This window comes from Polypterus senegalus, chromosome 16, assembly GCF_016835505.1.
Source record: "Polypterus senegalus isolate Bchr_013 chromosome 16, ASM1683550v1, whole genome shotgun sequence".
In the NCBI taxonomy this organism is placed as follows: Eukaryota; Metazoa; Chordata; class Cladistia; order Polypteriformes; family Polypteridae; genus Polypterus; species Polypterus senegalus.
The window spans coordinates 84,740,703-84,752,935 of NC_053169.1; the positions used below are offsets into that span (position 1 = coordinate 84,740,703).

At 35.3% G+C, this 12,233-nt stretch overlaps 1 protein-coding gene across 4 annotated transcripts in view; it reads right to left on the reverse strand.

The window, feature by feature from the left end:
- Positions 1–1,527: 1,527 nt before the first annotated feature.
- rcor3 (REST corepressor 3) overlaps positions 1,528–12,233 on the reverse strand; it is a 28,306-nt gene continuing 17,600 nt past the window's right edge. For 3 of the 4 annotated variants that reach the window (XM_039738514.1, XM_039738517.1, XM_039738515.1), the window contains 4 exons: positions 6,562–6,639; positions 6,037–6,094; positions 4,002–4,246; positions 1,528–3,412 (listed from right to left, as the gene is read on the reverse strand). In XM_039738514.1, the coding sequence (XP_039594448.1) occupies positions 3,065–3,412; positions 4,002–4,246; positions 6,037–6,094; positions 6,562–6,639 (729 nt within the window). In that variant the 3' untranslated portion in view covers positions 1,528–3,064. The remainder of the gene's footprint in view (positions 3,413–4,001; positions 4,247–6,036; positions 6,095–6,561; positions 6,640–12,233) is intronic. The other variant, XM_039738516.1, reaches the window with a different exon arrangement.

Below are 12,233 nucleotides of genomic sequence, written 5' to 3' on the forward strand. Positions count from 1 at the left end.
GCATGTTCCAACTAGAGCCATTTGATTGTCTAAATCAAGCATTTCAGGAGGAGAAAAAAATAATGGAAAAGGAAAAAAAGGCAAAAAAACAGTCAATAACCCCATAAATTGTTCTTCTGTAGTACCAGTATAGGATGTGTGCATGCAGATCTTCATTGCCAACATCTTATGTTTAGAGAAGCAGGATGCTTTCAACCATTTTAGCTTAGCGTGCAACTGAAAAAAAAAATAACAACACTGTGTTCAAAACATAAAACTTACAGTAGCACAAATCCCTAATGATCCCTATTAAGAAATAAGTACAAACCACATAACTTAAATGCCTCTGCACAAACACTAGTGAACTTTAATTGTTTCTTAAAACAGGCATGTAGTCATCTAATTATTAACGAAAGTAATTACAGCCAGTGTACATGCAGAAAACTAACATTTACATAATGGGTACTTAAATTTGTCACATCTGTCATAGTACACAATAGAGATTTTCCCCCATTTTATTGTTATATACAAAAATATTAATATTGAAAGTAAATATGGTAATGTTTCCAAAATGTACATTATATTCTACATAGTTACAGAAAGAAACTTGAGTTATAAAGTGGTAAAGAGTCTAATTTACCAAAGTGCTCCAGAGTTCTCTTTCCTTAAAGGTTGAGGTAACCACACAACTGTTTCACAGAAAACCAATCCATCTGAATATTAATCAAGGTATTCACTGAAGATGACACGGATGATTACAGTACAATAAACTCACCCAAGCTCAGTAATGGTGTTAAGTTTTTTCTTTACAATTTATGTAAAGATGTACAAGATGGAAAGAGAAAATATATAAATTATAATGTTAATAAGCTGAAACCAAACTACATTTTAGTGATTCATTAAAGTTTAAACGGAACATTAGGGTGTTGTACCATGTTAGCCATTATAAATGTAGAGAAAAGCCAAGCAAAATGACACCTTTTATTGGCTATATATAGCCAATAAAAGGTGTCATTTTGCTTGGCTTTTCTCTACAACGGAACATTAAAAATAAAAAAAAACAATTTACATTTCAAATTTGAGTCTATATAGAATACTTACTTGGAAACCATATCTGTCAGGGAGAAGAAATCATCTACACAGTACTGGGTGATTCTTGAATCACCTTTAAAAAAGAAGTCTGATCATTGTTACTCCAATTTGACTGGCAATGTGTCTAAGATTAGTTTTTGCCAGAAATCATATATATATTTTTTTATAATCCCTATAAACCCATTTAAAACAAGAACTGAAAAAGAAATTGTAAAATCTTCAGATTCAACCTGACAAGTTACAACTGTTTAGACATGTTTAATTACTGGCATTTCAAGTGAGAACTGCTACATAGTGTTTTAAAAAGGACTACAGCAGATTGCTTAGGTTCACAGATACCATAACCAAATGATGTAAACACACTTTAAGGCCACAGGGAACACAAAATTCTCTCTACTGCCCGACAAAAGCAAGCAGTTATTACACATTTTCAACAGATCACATACTGAAATAATCAGCAGGTTTCATGCTTTTTTTATTAAAATCTAATCATACCACTAAAGCAGTCACTGCCATTTCATGTTCTTTTAATACAGATCACAGCAGGTAAAACTAACATGAGAAATGTCTCCAAATAAAAGACTCCTGACCCCAGAACTACGATAAACAGCAGTGACAGGTGCTCTCTGAAGCATTTGTTCTTTTAGCTTTACTTTTACTACTTTGTTATATACCTTCTAGAAAATCCTCTAGCTGTAGCATTACAAAAATAATAATAATAATAATAAATAAAACACATAGTTTTAAATGCAAACCCCTAGTCCAATGCACCTTTATCAACTACCAGTAATGCATCTTTATCTTAAACTACCAGTAATGAAAATACGTGCCAATCTATCCAATGCAGAGAAACTTTGAACATTGACAGTGAGACACAGACAAGACCTGATTCTACATACAGTATTAATGCACTTGCAGCTTCCATTTAGCTTGGTTTCTAAAAATAACACATGGAAACATACACTACTGTAAGATGGGGAATGTTAAGGAACCCCACTTTCACACACCTTTTAAAAAATAACGGTTATTTGTTTAACACATGTTTTGCTCCCTTTTAATCTAATTTCAAAATGATTTTGACTTTTAACATTTTATAATCCACAGTATCAATCTACTTTATACTATGTCAACGTTTGGAGAGCTAATCAAACGACACTTCATTATTGTTACTTCTCTTTAACAACAGCAACTTAAGTTCTTTCCTTGTGTTTTCATCACGTCTGTGGACTTAAGTGCACTTTTACAGCAATAAATATTCTGCACATCTGCAAAAATACTCAAGTTAATAGCACCAAATAGAAAAATAAATAAATGCTTATATACACATGACTGATAATGATTAGTTCTGTAACAAAGAAAAATAACACTTTTAATACAATAATTAACTGAGCCATTTTAAAAGAAATTTAGCACATATGCTTGGAACTACCAAATGCCCACAGAAAAAAAAAAAATAATGGTAATTCCTTTCCATACAAAAGTAATGCACTCCACATGAACAAGACTGTTCCAATACTTCATAGTAGTCAATGAAACTATTTTTAGTGTCTTCGTATAACAGGTTTCTGAGTGGTGCAACAAAAAAACAAACTCTGAAAAATTAAAAAAGAAATGCTTTTGGTAGTTAAGCAGGTAACTTTGGCTAAATCTGTAAATACACATGTAACAGATACTTATCCTTTCATTTCAAATAAGATCTCATCACTATGTATTGGCCAGATTGAAAACTGTTTTACTTCAAACATGTTTTTCAGTCACGTCTGTATTTGTCTTGTATATACAGTCTTTATGTGCAGTTTTGAGATATTTTGCTTTGTACAGAAAGAAAAATATTCTATTCCACCAAACTTGGGCCCTTAAAAATAATAAAAAAATCACTTTCTTTAACTGTTACAATATGCACCAAACATAATGCAAACTGAAAAGTTAGCTTTTTCACAATGTGCAAAAGTTCTTTTTTCCATTTTCTTCAGAGTTTTAAATTGCAGCTTATTTAGTGCAGGGAGGAAGACTGTGCATCAGCCTGAATTCCAATCAACGTGGGAGGCTGCTGTCCACCACCAACTATTGGAATAACTGGCCTTGGATTCAGACGTGGGGGCATTGAATTGGCAGGACGTATCAATGGTGGAGGTGGTTGGTTTAGAGTGGGTCTTGGCTGCAAGAACCGTGCCTGTTGTTGAAGTGGAGGGGGCTGCCGATGGAGAGCTGGTGCTGCCGGAAGGGAAGGCCGTAGAAGTGGGGGGGGCTGGTTTATTAAAGACGAAGGAGTTAGAGATGTTTGAGCAGCAGAAGACGTCTGAGCTGGTGGTGATGGACCAGAAGCTGTGCTTACAGGAGCCTGGGCATTAAAAGAAAGAAAAAAAAACACATTTACAATTTATAAAAATTATGGGCGTGATTTTTAATGGCACACTTTACATATTAATATGAGCCAAATTACTGATATACAATATTTTAAAGTAATGATACATTAAGTTAATAGCAGAAATGAAATATAGCAAAAACAATTAAAGCTATATATTTCCCTGCAAATGATGTTTAATTTTTATGTCTAAAATCACCCATATTTACTACGATCTGTCTAGCCACTAAAATTTCAAATCGCTGCTGAGAATAAAGCACACCAAATGTTGCACAACATTAAGTTATCAGTATAGTCCTGCATTAGTTTGGAATCTTGCTGCACAACAGATTTTTTTTTTCTATTGCTCTCTTCAAAAAGACATTCTTATTAACGAGTATAGCAAATAATATTAGTAGCTACATTACAATTGTATTATGTGCAGCCCAAAATCAAGTCATGTTACAGTGAAATGTTTCAGACAGCAAAGGAGTAGCTGTCTTTACTATTCAACTCATCTATTTACTGCACCGTGTTATTCTTATGGCCTAGGTTAGTGAAAGGCAAGTAGAGAAAATTCCACCACCTCCTCTTCCTCTTCGTCGGTACTTTTCCCTGATGGGGTGTTGGAAGCATTCTTCCCATCCTCCCCTGAGGTAGCAGTTTCACCGTTGGGGGCCTGAGTTCCCTGTTCTGCCTCCCACTCCTGCAGCACCTCCTCCAAGTTAAATCGGCGACGATAGTTCACAAAGAAGTTTTTTACCTGACCTACGGTCTTATTACCGATAACATCAGCAATAGCCTGGAAGTCTTTCCCATATTTTCGGACACCTAGACAATGAAGCAACAAATGGACTTCATTTGAAATTACTCACAGTAAGTAGCTAAGGTATCTAAAGTTAAAGTCACATTTTAATCTGTCCCACAAAAAAAGACAACTGCAGACCACATTAAAGGAATTTCTTCGATAAAATGCTTACATTTCAGAAAATACACAAATGCAATATTTAGAAAACATGATTAAAAAAAATGAATACAGAACTATGAAACAGTGCCAATGACACTGCGCCGAAAATCAGAATTGTCACTATAATCAAATGCTAAACTATAAAACACTGATGAGATTCATACACTTAATATGAATTCATAGTTCAAACTCTTCTGTAGTTCTGTCAGTGTTTGTTTTATGTATATATGGCAAAAGTAAAATAAAATGTATATATTGTTATAACTGGAAATCATTCACCTGATGATGCCTACTAAAATACTAGCAGTTGGATTGAAAATACAAGCCTAGCTGTATAGAAAGATATACAGGACATCGCTCCAGTCTAAGATTTCTGTGGTTTAATAAAAAACAAGAACAAACTTGAGACAGCCAGTGGGCAGAATAAACTGTAAAATACAGTTAGGCTGAATCACAAAATACTAAAATGATGGCAATTTAGGGATAGCCAATCAATATAAACTGAAATACAGTCAAAATCAAGGAACATAGTGAATTGCATTTCTCAAACTCTTCAGATCTTTTCTTTCGTGTCACTTGCACAATATGTACTGCAGGTTAACCTTCCTATGCTTATTTATTCTTGAACAGGGGTTTCAAATTTAGGTTCTGGAAGGATACTACCATATATGTACCCGCTACTGAAAAGTCTTCATGTGAGGGTAATTTGTATCTTTACCTTCTTCTCTCAAGCCACTTTCTTACAGGTAAAAATGTAAAAGCAAAAAATAAGTAAATAATAAGAACAAAAGAAATGTTACCAGAGAAGACCATTCAGGCATTCAGATTTGTCTGGGTAGCCTTCAGTAAAATCCAGATATTCTTTAAAAGCCATCAAAGTCTCTGCTTCAACTGCATGGCTCAGCTGTTTGTTCCAGATGCCATAGTCATTTATGCAAAGAAGCAGTTTTAGTTTCACTTTTGAATGCAACTCCAATATGCAACAGTGTTTACTTCAAAAGTTCTACTGGATCATCTCTTTCAATGCCTGCAGAATTTTCAAAGCCTGGATTATGTTCCTAGGTAAGCCTTACTGTTCAAAACTTGAAACGTTCAGTCCCTCAGACTTCCAACCCTTTAGTTCGGAGGTGTACTTAGTTGCTGTTCTTTGCTAAGCTACATCACCATTCTAGTGACTCTGTGAGTGGAACAGTACATGACAACCTTTAATTTGTATTTTACAACATAACTTAATATTTGTAGTTTAACATTCTCTTGTATATTGCATAGAGGACAAAATATTTCTAAATACTTTCAGAGTTTGCTTCCTGTAAGTCAAAATCATGTTTATTGTATTTAGCAGTCCTTTTACCTGTATCAATAATTTTGTACTTGGGTACCTTTATCAGGTTTTGCAAGATGTAACCATCATTGCAAACAATTGTTTCTGCTTCTTTGGTATTTGCTATCCCTCCAATATGGGCGGGACATATGATAATAATCACACACCGTGTCTTTCTGTGTCATTAATATATATTAGAAAACTTCGGTCCTAGAAAATGTCGCAGAAAAACTCTACGTATGACCTCACATTGACATGATCCTTGTTTACTACTGTATATCAAAAACAAAGAGAATTTATTTTTTCTAAGCTAAGTACAGCATCTTGACTTGCCTTGAACTGCAAGAAGCTGTTCATCAGTAGTCCATCGGGCATTTATTTTCTGGTTACACTACAAATAGAAAGCATTGGTAAAGGTTAACATTCATTGTAAAATCCATTATTTTCACCAAGTCATGGCTGCAGTACTTTGGTATCTCAAAGACTACCTCAATAAGGACTGTGCAATCTATTCCAGATTTCACTAGAAGAAATAACAGACACGATGAAGAGGGTGCTCCATACTCTGGGGGAAACATACTGGTTACAGCTGAAAATGCAATAGATTTGTTATCTTTCTCTGTGCGACTTGAGTATTTTTTTAATTCTTCTGTTGTGGGAAGGGACAAAATATATATTAAAATCCTACCAAAGCAGTTAATTTCTCAGTGAATCTTTCTTTATCTAGAAATCTAAGATTTGAGGAAACATGTTTATATGTAATAACCTGTTTAAAGCAATTTTTTTTACATTAAGCATTTGGCTTTGTAATGTAAATGTTGTAATCACATCTTAATTAAATTTGTAAATATTATTTACCTCAGGCAGTCTGTAGTCATCTATACCTGCTTCCATCTTCTGTTTCAGACCACTGTTTACTTGCTTAGCATTTTGGACCTTTGGGAAGATAAGGAAATATGAAAAAGGGTGTTTTTTTTCTAATATGTAAAGATAAGGTAGGCAACAACAACAACATTTATTTATATAGCACATTTTCATACAAAAAGTAGCTCTAAGTACTTTGGCAACCTATCTCTCGAGCTGTGTATTCACTACATTTTAATTTTAGCTTTCATTTCAACTAATTTGCTAACCACAGGCCGATTCCTTCTGATTTTTCTAAACAAGACTTATTTTTTGTTTAATTTTGCACTGAAATTGGATTTGCTATTGCTATAAAAAAACCTGTCTTCAGTATACACTTTTCCTAAAATGCCTTAAATGTTTACAGGCAGAAGTGTGAATAAAAATGATATATACTCAGTGCTCAGTCATCACAGTTCTTTACTGTCTTCAAATCAAATAAACTGAAAAAAGAAGTCAAAGAAGCCAGATATAATTCAATGACCTAGGATTACACAATGGAATTCATATTCTGTGCTTTTATTAGAAAAGCAAAACATGTGTCATGGGATTTTACTAAATGCATTTAAAGTGTACAAGAAAAAGAAGGAACATTAAGACTACAGGTTAAATGGAAGACAGGTACTTGTTTATGATTTACAAAGACGGTTGGTGTTTTTATCCAAAAGCAATCATGGCCCTGAACTCAAATAAAACTGCTCCATATCCTTATGTATAATTTGATACTATCCGTATGTATCTATCTATCTATGTATGGTGTTCGCGTCAATATCCCATATGTATAGTGTTTGTGGCAATACCTCGACTCAATACAAGATAGAACCATGTAATGGGACTTTGCCTCTGTAGTTAGAACATAACGTGGCAAAAGTGGACGCAGTATTGCATGATTGGCTAAGAATGTTCTAATGTTTCAGTGACGCTGGTGGACGGCCAAGTATAGTAAGTCGGTTTTGGTTCAAGCAGATAACAATAAGTTTGGTTGGTTTTTGGAACGCTGGTTTGGTGGGGCATATTTTCCAGGACTAAAATCGTCAAATAACTTTTAAACCCTTCGACAGCTCCGAAACCGTAAGTAATTTAGAACGTATCGCCATTTGTTTGGTACGTCGAAATCTATCTTTGGGCAGTTCGGTTTTGGTATCTGTCCTTTTGACATCTATTGGCAAACTGAGTAATGACGGCTGGGTATTAACAACGGTCATTGTTTAAATTTTAGCCGATCTCAGATCTAAAATGACCACACCAACATAATTATTGCTCCGACTCTGATTAGGGTTGTAAAATACGGTTTGTTTTGAAAATTTGTTTGCCGAAAAAAATCAAATGAGGTGCACCGAAGAGCTGAGTTCACGTCTCGCAGCCCCGTTTAAACAGGAAGCACTTTATTACATCGGCCAAAAAGGTCTATTTTAAGCACAAATCGGTGCCGTGATAACAAAATAGTTTCAAGGACTTAAAAAAACAAGTAATTCTTTGCAGAGAAAGTATGGATTTCACAAATGTAGAATTTCATCGGGCTCCCAGTCGCTAGTCATTCTCTAAATGGGTAATATAGACCTTAAGTCAACCAGTGCAATTTGTACATTTAGCCAGTGCAATTTGTATATATGTGTAATGTACTTTTATTACAATTCCTTTTTTTTTTTTTTTAACTATTATGCCTCACACTGAGTCGACAGCACCTTCAATTTCATTGTTGTTCCTTTGTAAAGGTGACAATGACAATAAAGATTTATCTATCAATACAAATTTGTAAATATTGCAATACTTTAGGACTACAGCTGTCTATTCCCGATAGAAGACAGAATTAGCTTCAATAACAATTTATGAAGTATGGCTCATAATACAGTGTCCTCCTTAAGTACTGGGACAGTGAATTCATTACTGTTATTCTTTTTGTATACTTAAAATTATTCACTTATACAGTTATATTGAAATTGTAAAGATGTACGGGCCAAAAGCAGACCACATTATATTTTATTTCATAAAATTTTTGTACATATACAATATGGGTGCTTTTTGTTTTCCATCCTTCATTTCAGGTGGGTTTCATGCATTTCCTATTATTTTGTGGAAATGGTAGATGTATTCAGGCTCTCAGGTACTTAACACAGCACAGCCTGTAGACATCAAGCAACTTAAGTTCCTGCTTTCAATTAAAATTGTAAAAGTTTAAAAAATCAACTTCAGTGACTTCAATTAGCACTACTCATTATGCTATGAGAAACAATAAATACTGTAATCGTTCTCTCAAGACAGCTTCCAGATTCAGCAGAAATTTAAAAAAAAATTGCCTCATCACTCACTGGCATCTTAGTTATACTCTTTCCTCAGTTGGCAGTGGGGTAAAACTATAGTTGGTAAGAACTAAAAAAGCCTCTTTAGAGAGAGTGATAATGACAGTTTTCATTTCATGTTGAGTGTGGGGTTACTGAAATAAATTTATGAAGAAATAATTAAATACATAAAGAAATAAACAAGAAAAAGCATAATCCATGATATATTTAATTATCTTTGTTCACATATTGTTTATTTATTTATTGTCATATTTTACAATACGTTTACTTGTTTATTTATCCCCCTCACACAAACATATTCCTCCATAGTTGGTAAGTTGAAAAATATGTTTTAATTTTTTCAGTTGCATTAAGTAACTGTGCTTTTTGCTACTTGGTTTAAATAAAGCTACATCAGAACACCCACAGTCCAAAGACATGCAGGTTAGGTGCATTGGCGATTATAAATTGTCCCTACTGTGTGCTTGGTGTGTGAGTGTGTGTGCCCTGCAATGGGCTGGCACCCTGCCCAGGGTTTGTTTCCTGCCTTGCGCCCTGTGTTGGCTGGGATTGGCTCCACCAGACCCTCGTGACCCTGTAGTTAGGATATAGAGGGTTGGATAATGGATGGATGGACATCAGAACACAGTCTCACAAGAATTTTACTTTTAGTGAAGAGTTCTTCTAACGCACTGCCTTTTATACTGCTGTATCTGTTCAACATTTATCTTTACTGTGGTTCATATCTTTCCACTTCCCCTGCATTATCACTTTGTAATGTTATTCAAAGTCTCACTTTTTGTGTAGTTATGGTGGGTCTTTTTTAGTGGGTTAGAACTTAGTGTTTGTGTTTTTTAATTCCCTGCTTTTTTCCGTGAGGGTTCTTTTGCCAAGGGTAGTGGGACAATTTTACTTAAAAACTGATACTGACCCAGTTTTTCTCACTTCATGTTCTTTACAGATCTCCTTTTATTCTCCTATTAACAAGCTCAGTAAACTTTGCAGTAACCATTTGAGAAGATGAAAAGGGCTATAACAGGAGGAGATTTGTGCCAGTTTTACTACTGTGTACATAAAGAACAGTCCCAAGCTATTCATCACAAACAACATGCTTATCTTTGTTTTGGCATTCCATTAATTATTTCTGTAATTCTTTCAGTCTGTTTATGTAAGCTAGCTGCAGTTAACTTTTTTATGGGCATTATTCACGAACTGTTTCATTAATTTGGAAGTCAAAGGTATTCTTTGACTTCATAATACTTCATAAGGAATTCTACTTTGAGCAACTTTGAGAAAGCAAGATGCATCTACTATTGCTACCAAAACATAGTAATAAAACACAGTACAGTGATCCTTTGCTATATCGCGCTTCGACTTTTGCGGCTTCACTCTATCACGGATTATATATGTAAGCATATCTAAATATATAACGGGGATTTTTGGCTGCTTCGTGGGTTCTTCGGACAATGGGTCTTTTTACTTCCTGTACATGCTTCCTCAGTTGGTTTGCCCAGTTGATTTCATACAAGGGATGCTATTGGCGGATGGCTGAGAAGCTAACCAATCAGAGCACACAGTTAAGTTCCTGTGTGCTGAATGGCTCAGCAACAGAGCGCTGAATTCGATTCCGCGGCGTTAACCAGGAAGTCTTGTCTCGCTTATTCAGCATCAACGTGTTTCGCTGTGTAAAGAGTTAACTTTTGTGCTCTTTTGTGTTTATCTTTGTGCATAGTCAAGCCCTTCATTAAGGCTCCAAAACGATCTGCTCCTGCTACTGCTTCAGGGGCCGTGCCCAAGCGCCAACGGAAGATGTTAACGATTGCTGAAAAGGTAAACGTTTTGGATTTGTTGAAGGAAGGGAAAAGCTACACCGCTGTAGGACGCCATTACAGCATCAATGAGGCTACGATTCTTTTTATTTAAAAAGTAGGAATGGAATATAAGATCTACGGCCACAGTGTCCTTTTAACCAGGGTGCAAAACAAGTTGTAAGTGGATGTAATAAGGCAGTAGTCTGGATGGAATCTGCTTTAGGGATTTGGATTGAAGAAGAACAACGGCGGTGCTACACAGTCGCCTGAAGTGGCTCCTTTAGAAGGGCTGTAACACTCTCCTTTGTTGTGGTACAGCTAAACTAATCGTTATCGGACAAGTCATCATGTCATTGTTGGTGAGTAACCATAATTAATTTTCTACTTACAGTACTTAGTACATGTACGTATGTTTAGTGTCACTGTACACACATTTACTGTATACAATTTTTCTTGCATTGTACGTATTTATTGCTGGTGGTCTGTCTATCGTAATGGCTGTAACATATGTGATATCGGAGACACTCAATATCTTTAAAATAATATTTAGGTTTTACTGTATATAAACAGTGTGTTTACATACATAATTTCAATGAATCTTACCTAATATCTAAGAGAATACAAAGGGATTATGCTGTATAACTGTGCGGGGAATATTTATAAACAGTGTGGGAGAGTTTATAAGGACTTAAAATATATAAAATATAAACATAACTATACAAACGTTTGGTTTCTACTTCGCGGATTTTCACCTATCGCGGGGGGTTCTGGAACGCAACCCCCGCGATCGAGGAGGGATTACTGTAATGCCATTTACTTTTACTCCTATGATCTGGGCTTAAAATAAGATCAATGTCTCTCCTGTACATTGTAAAAAGCAACCAAAAGGTATCTGTCATTAAAAAATTCTGCTACACTTATCCCTTGATGATAAGATATAAAGATGAGCGTTACAAAGCATGGACAAGGTACAGGCATTCATCATGCCTTGTGGGTGCCCATGCTGCCCACGTCAAGCAGAAAGTTGAGAAACCCGGTTTATGACAATCATAACCCTGATGTAGTACAGGGAAGGATGTTTGGTGGCAAAAGAAATGAAGAAAAGGCGGTGAGTAAAAGATGTGAAGGAAGCAGTATCTAGAAAAAGGGCAGACAAAGTGATGGAACTGAACAAGAAGACTAAACATGCTCTAATTGTTAAAATGGTTGTTGGAAAATGACTGACAAACATAGCCCCGACATATGCCCCACTAATTAGCAGAATCAACAAAGAGAGAGATGAGTTTAGGACAGACTGATGGGAGCAGACGTCAAGGGTACCTTGACAGATGTGATTGTGCTGGGATGTGATATGAATGGCTATGTTGAGACGACTAGTGATGCTCTGACCGATTGGCTGCTAATGTAAAATAGTTCATTGTCACTTGCTTATCGGTAAATTAGTCGATCTCAAAAAGTTAACACTTCAACATCTACTTTTCTAAGCTTTACTTCAAAGCCAGCAAAATGGTTCCTGCTGACAGAAATGTGCATTTTA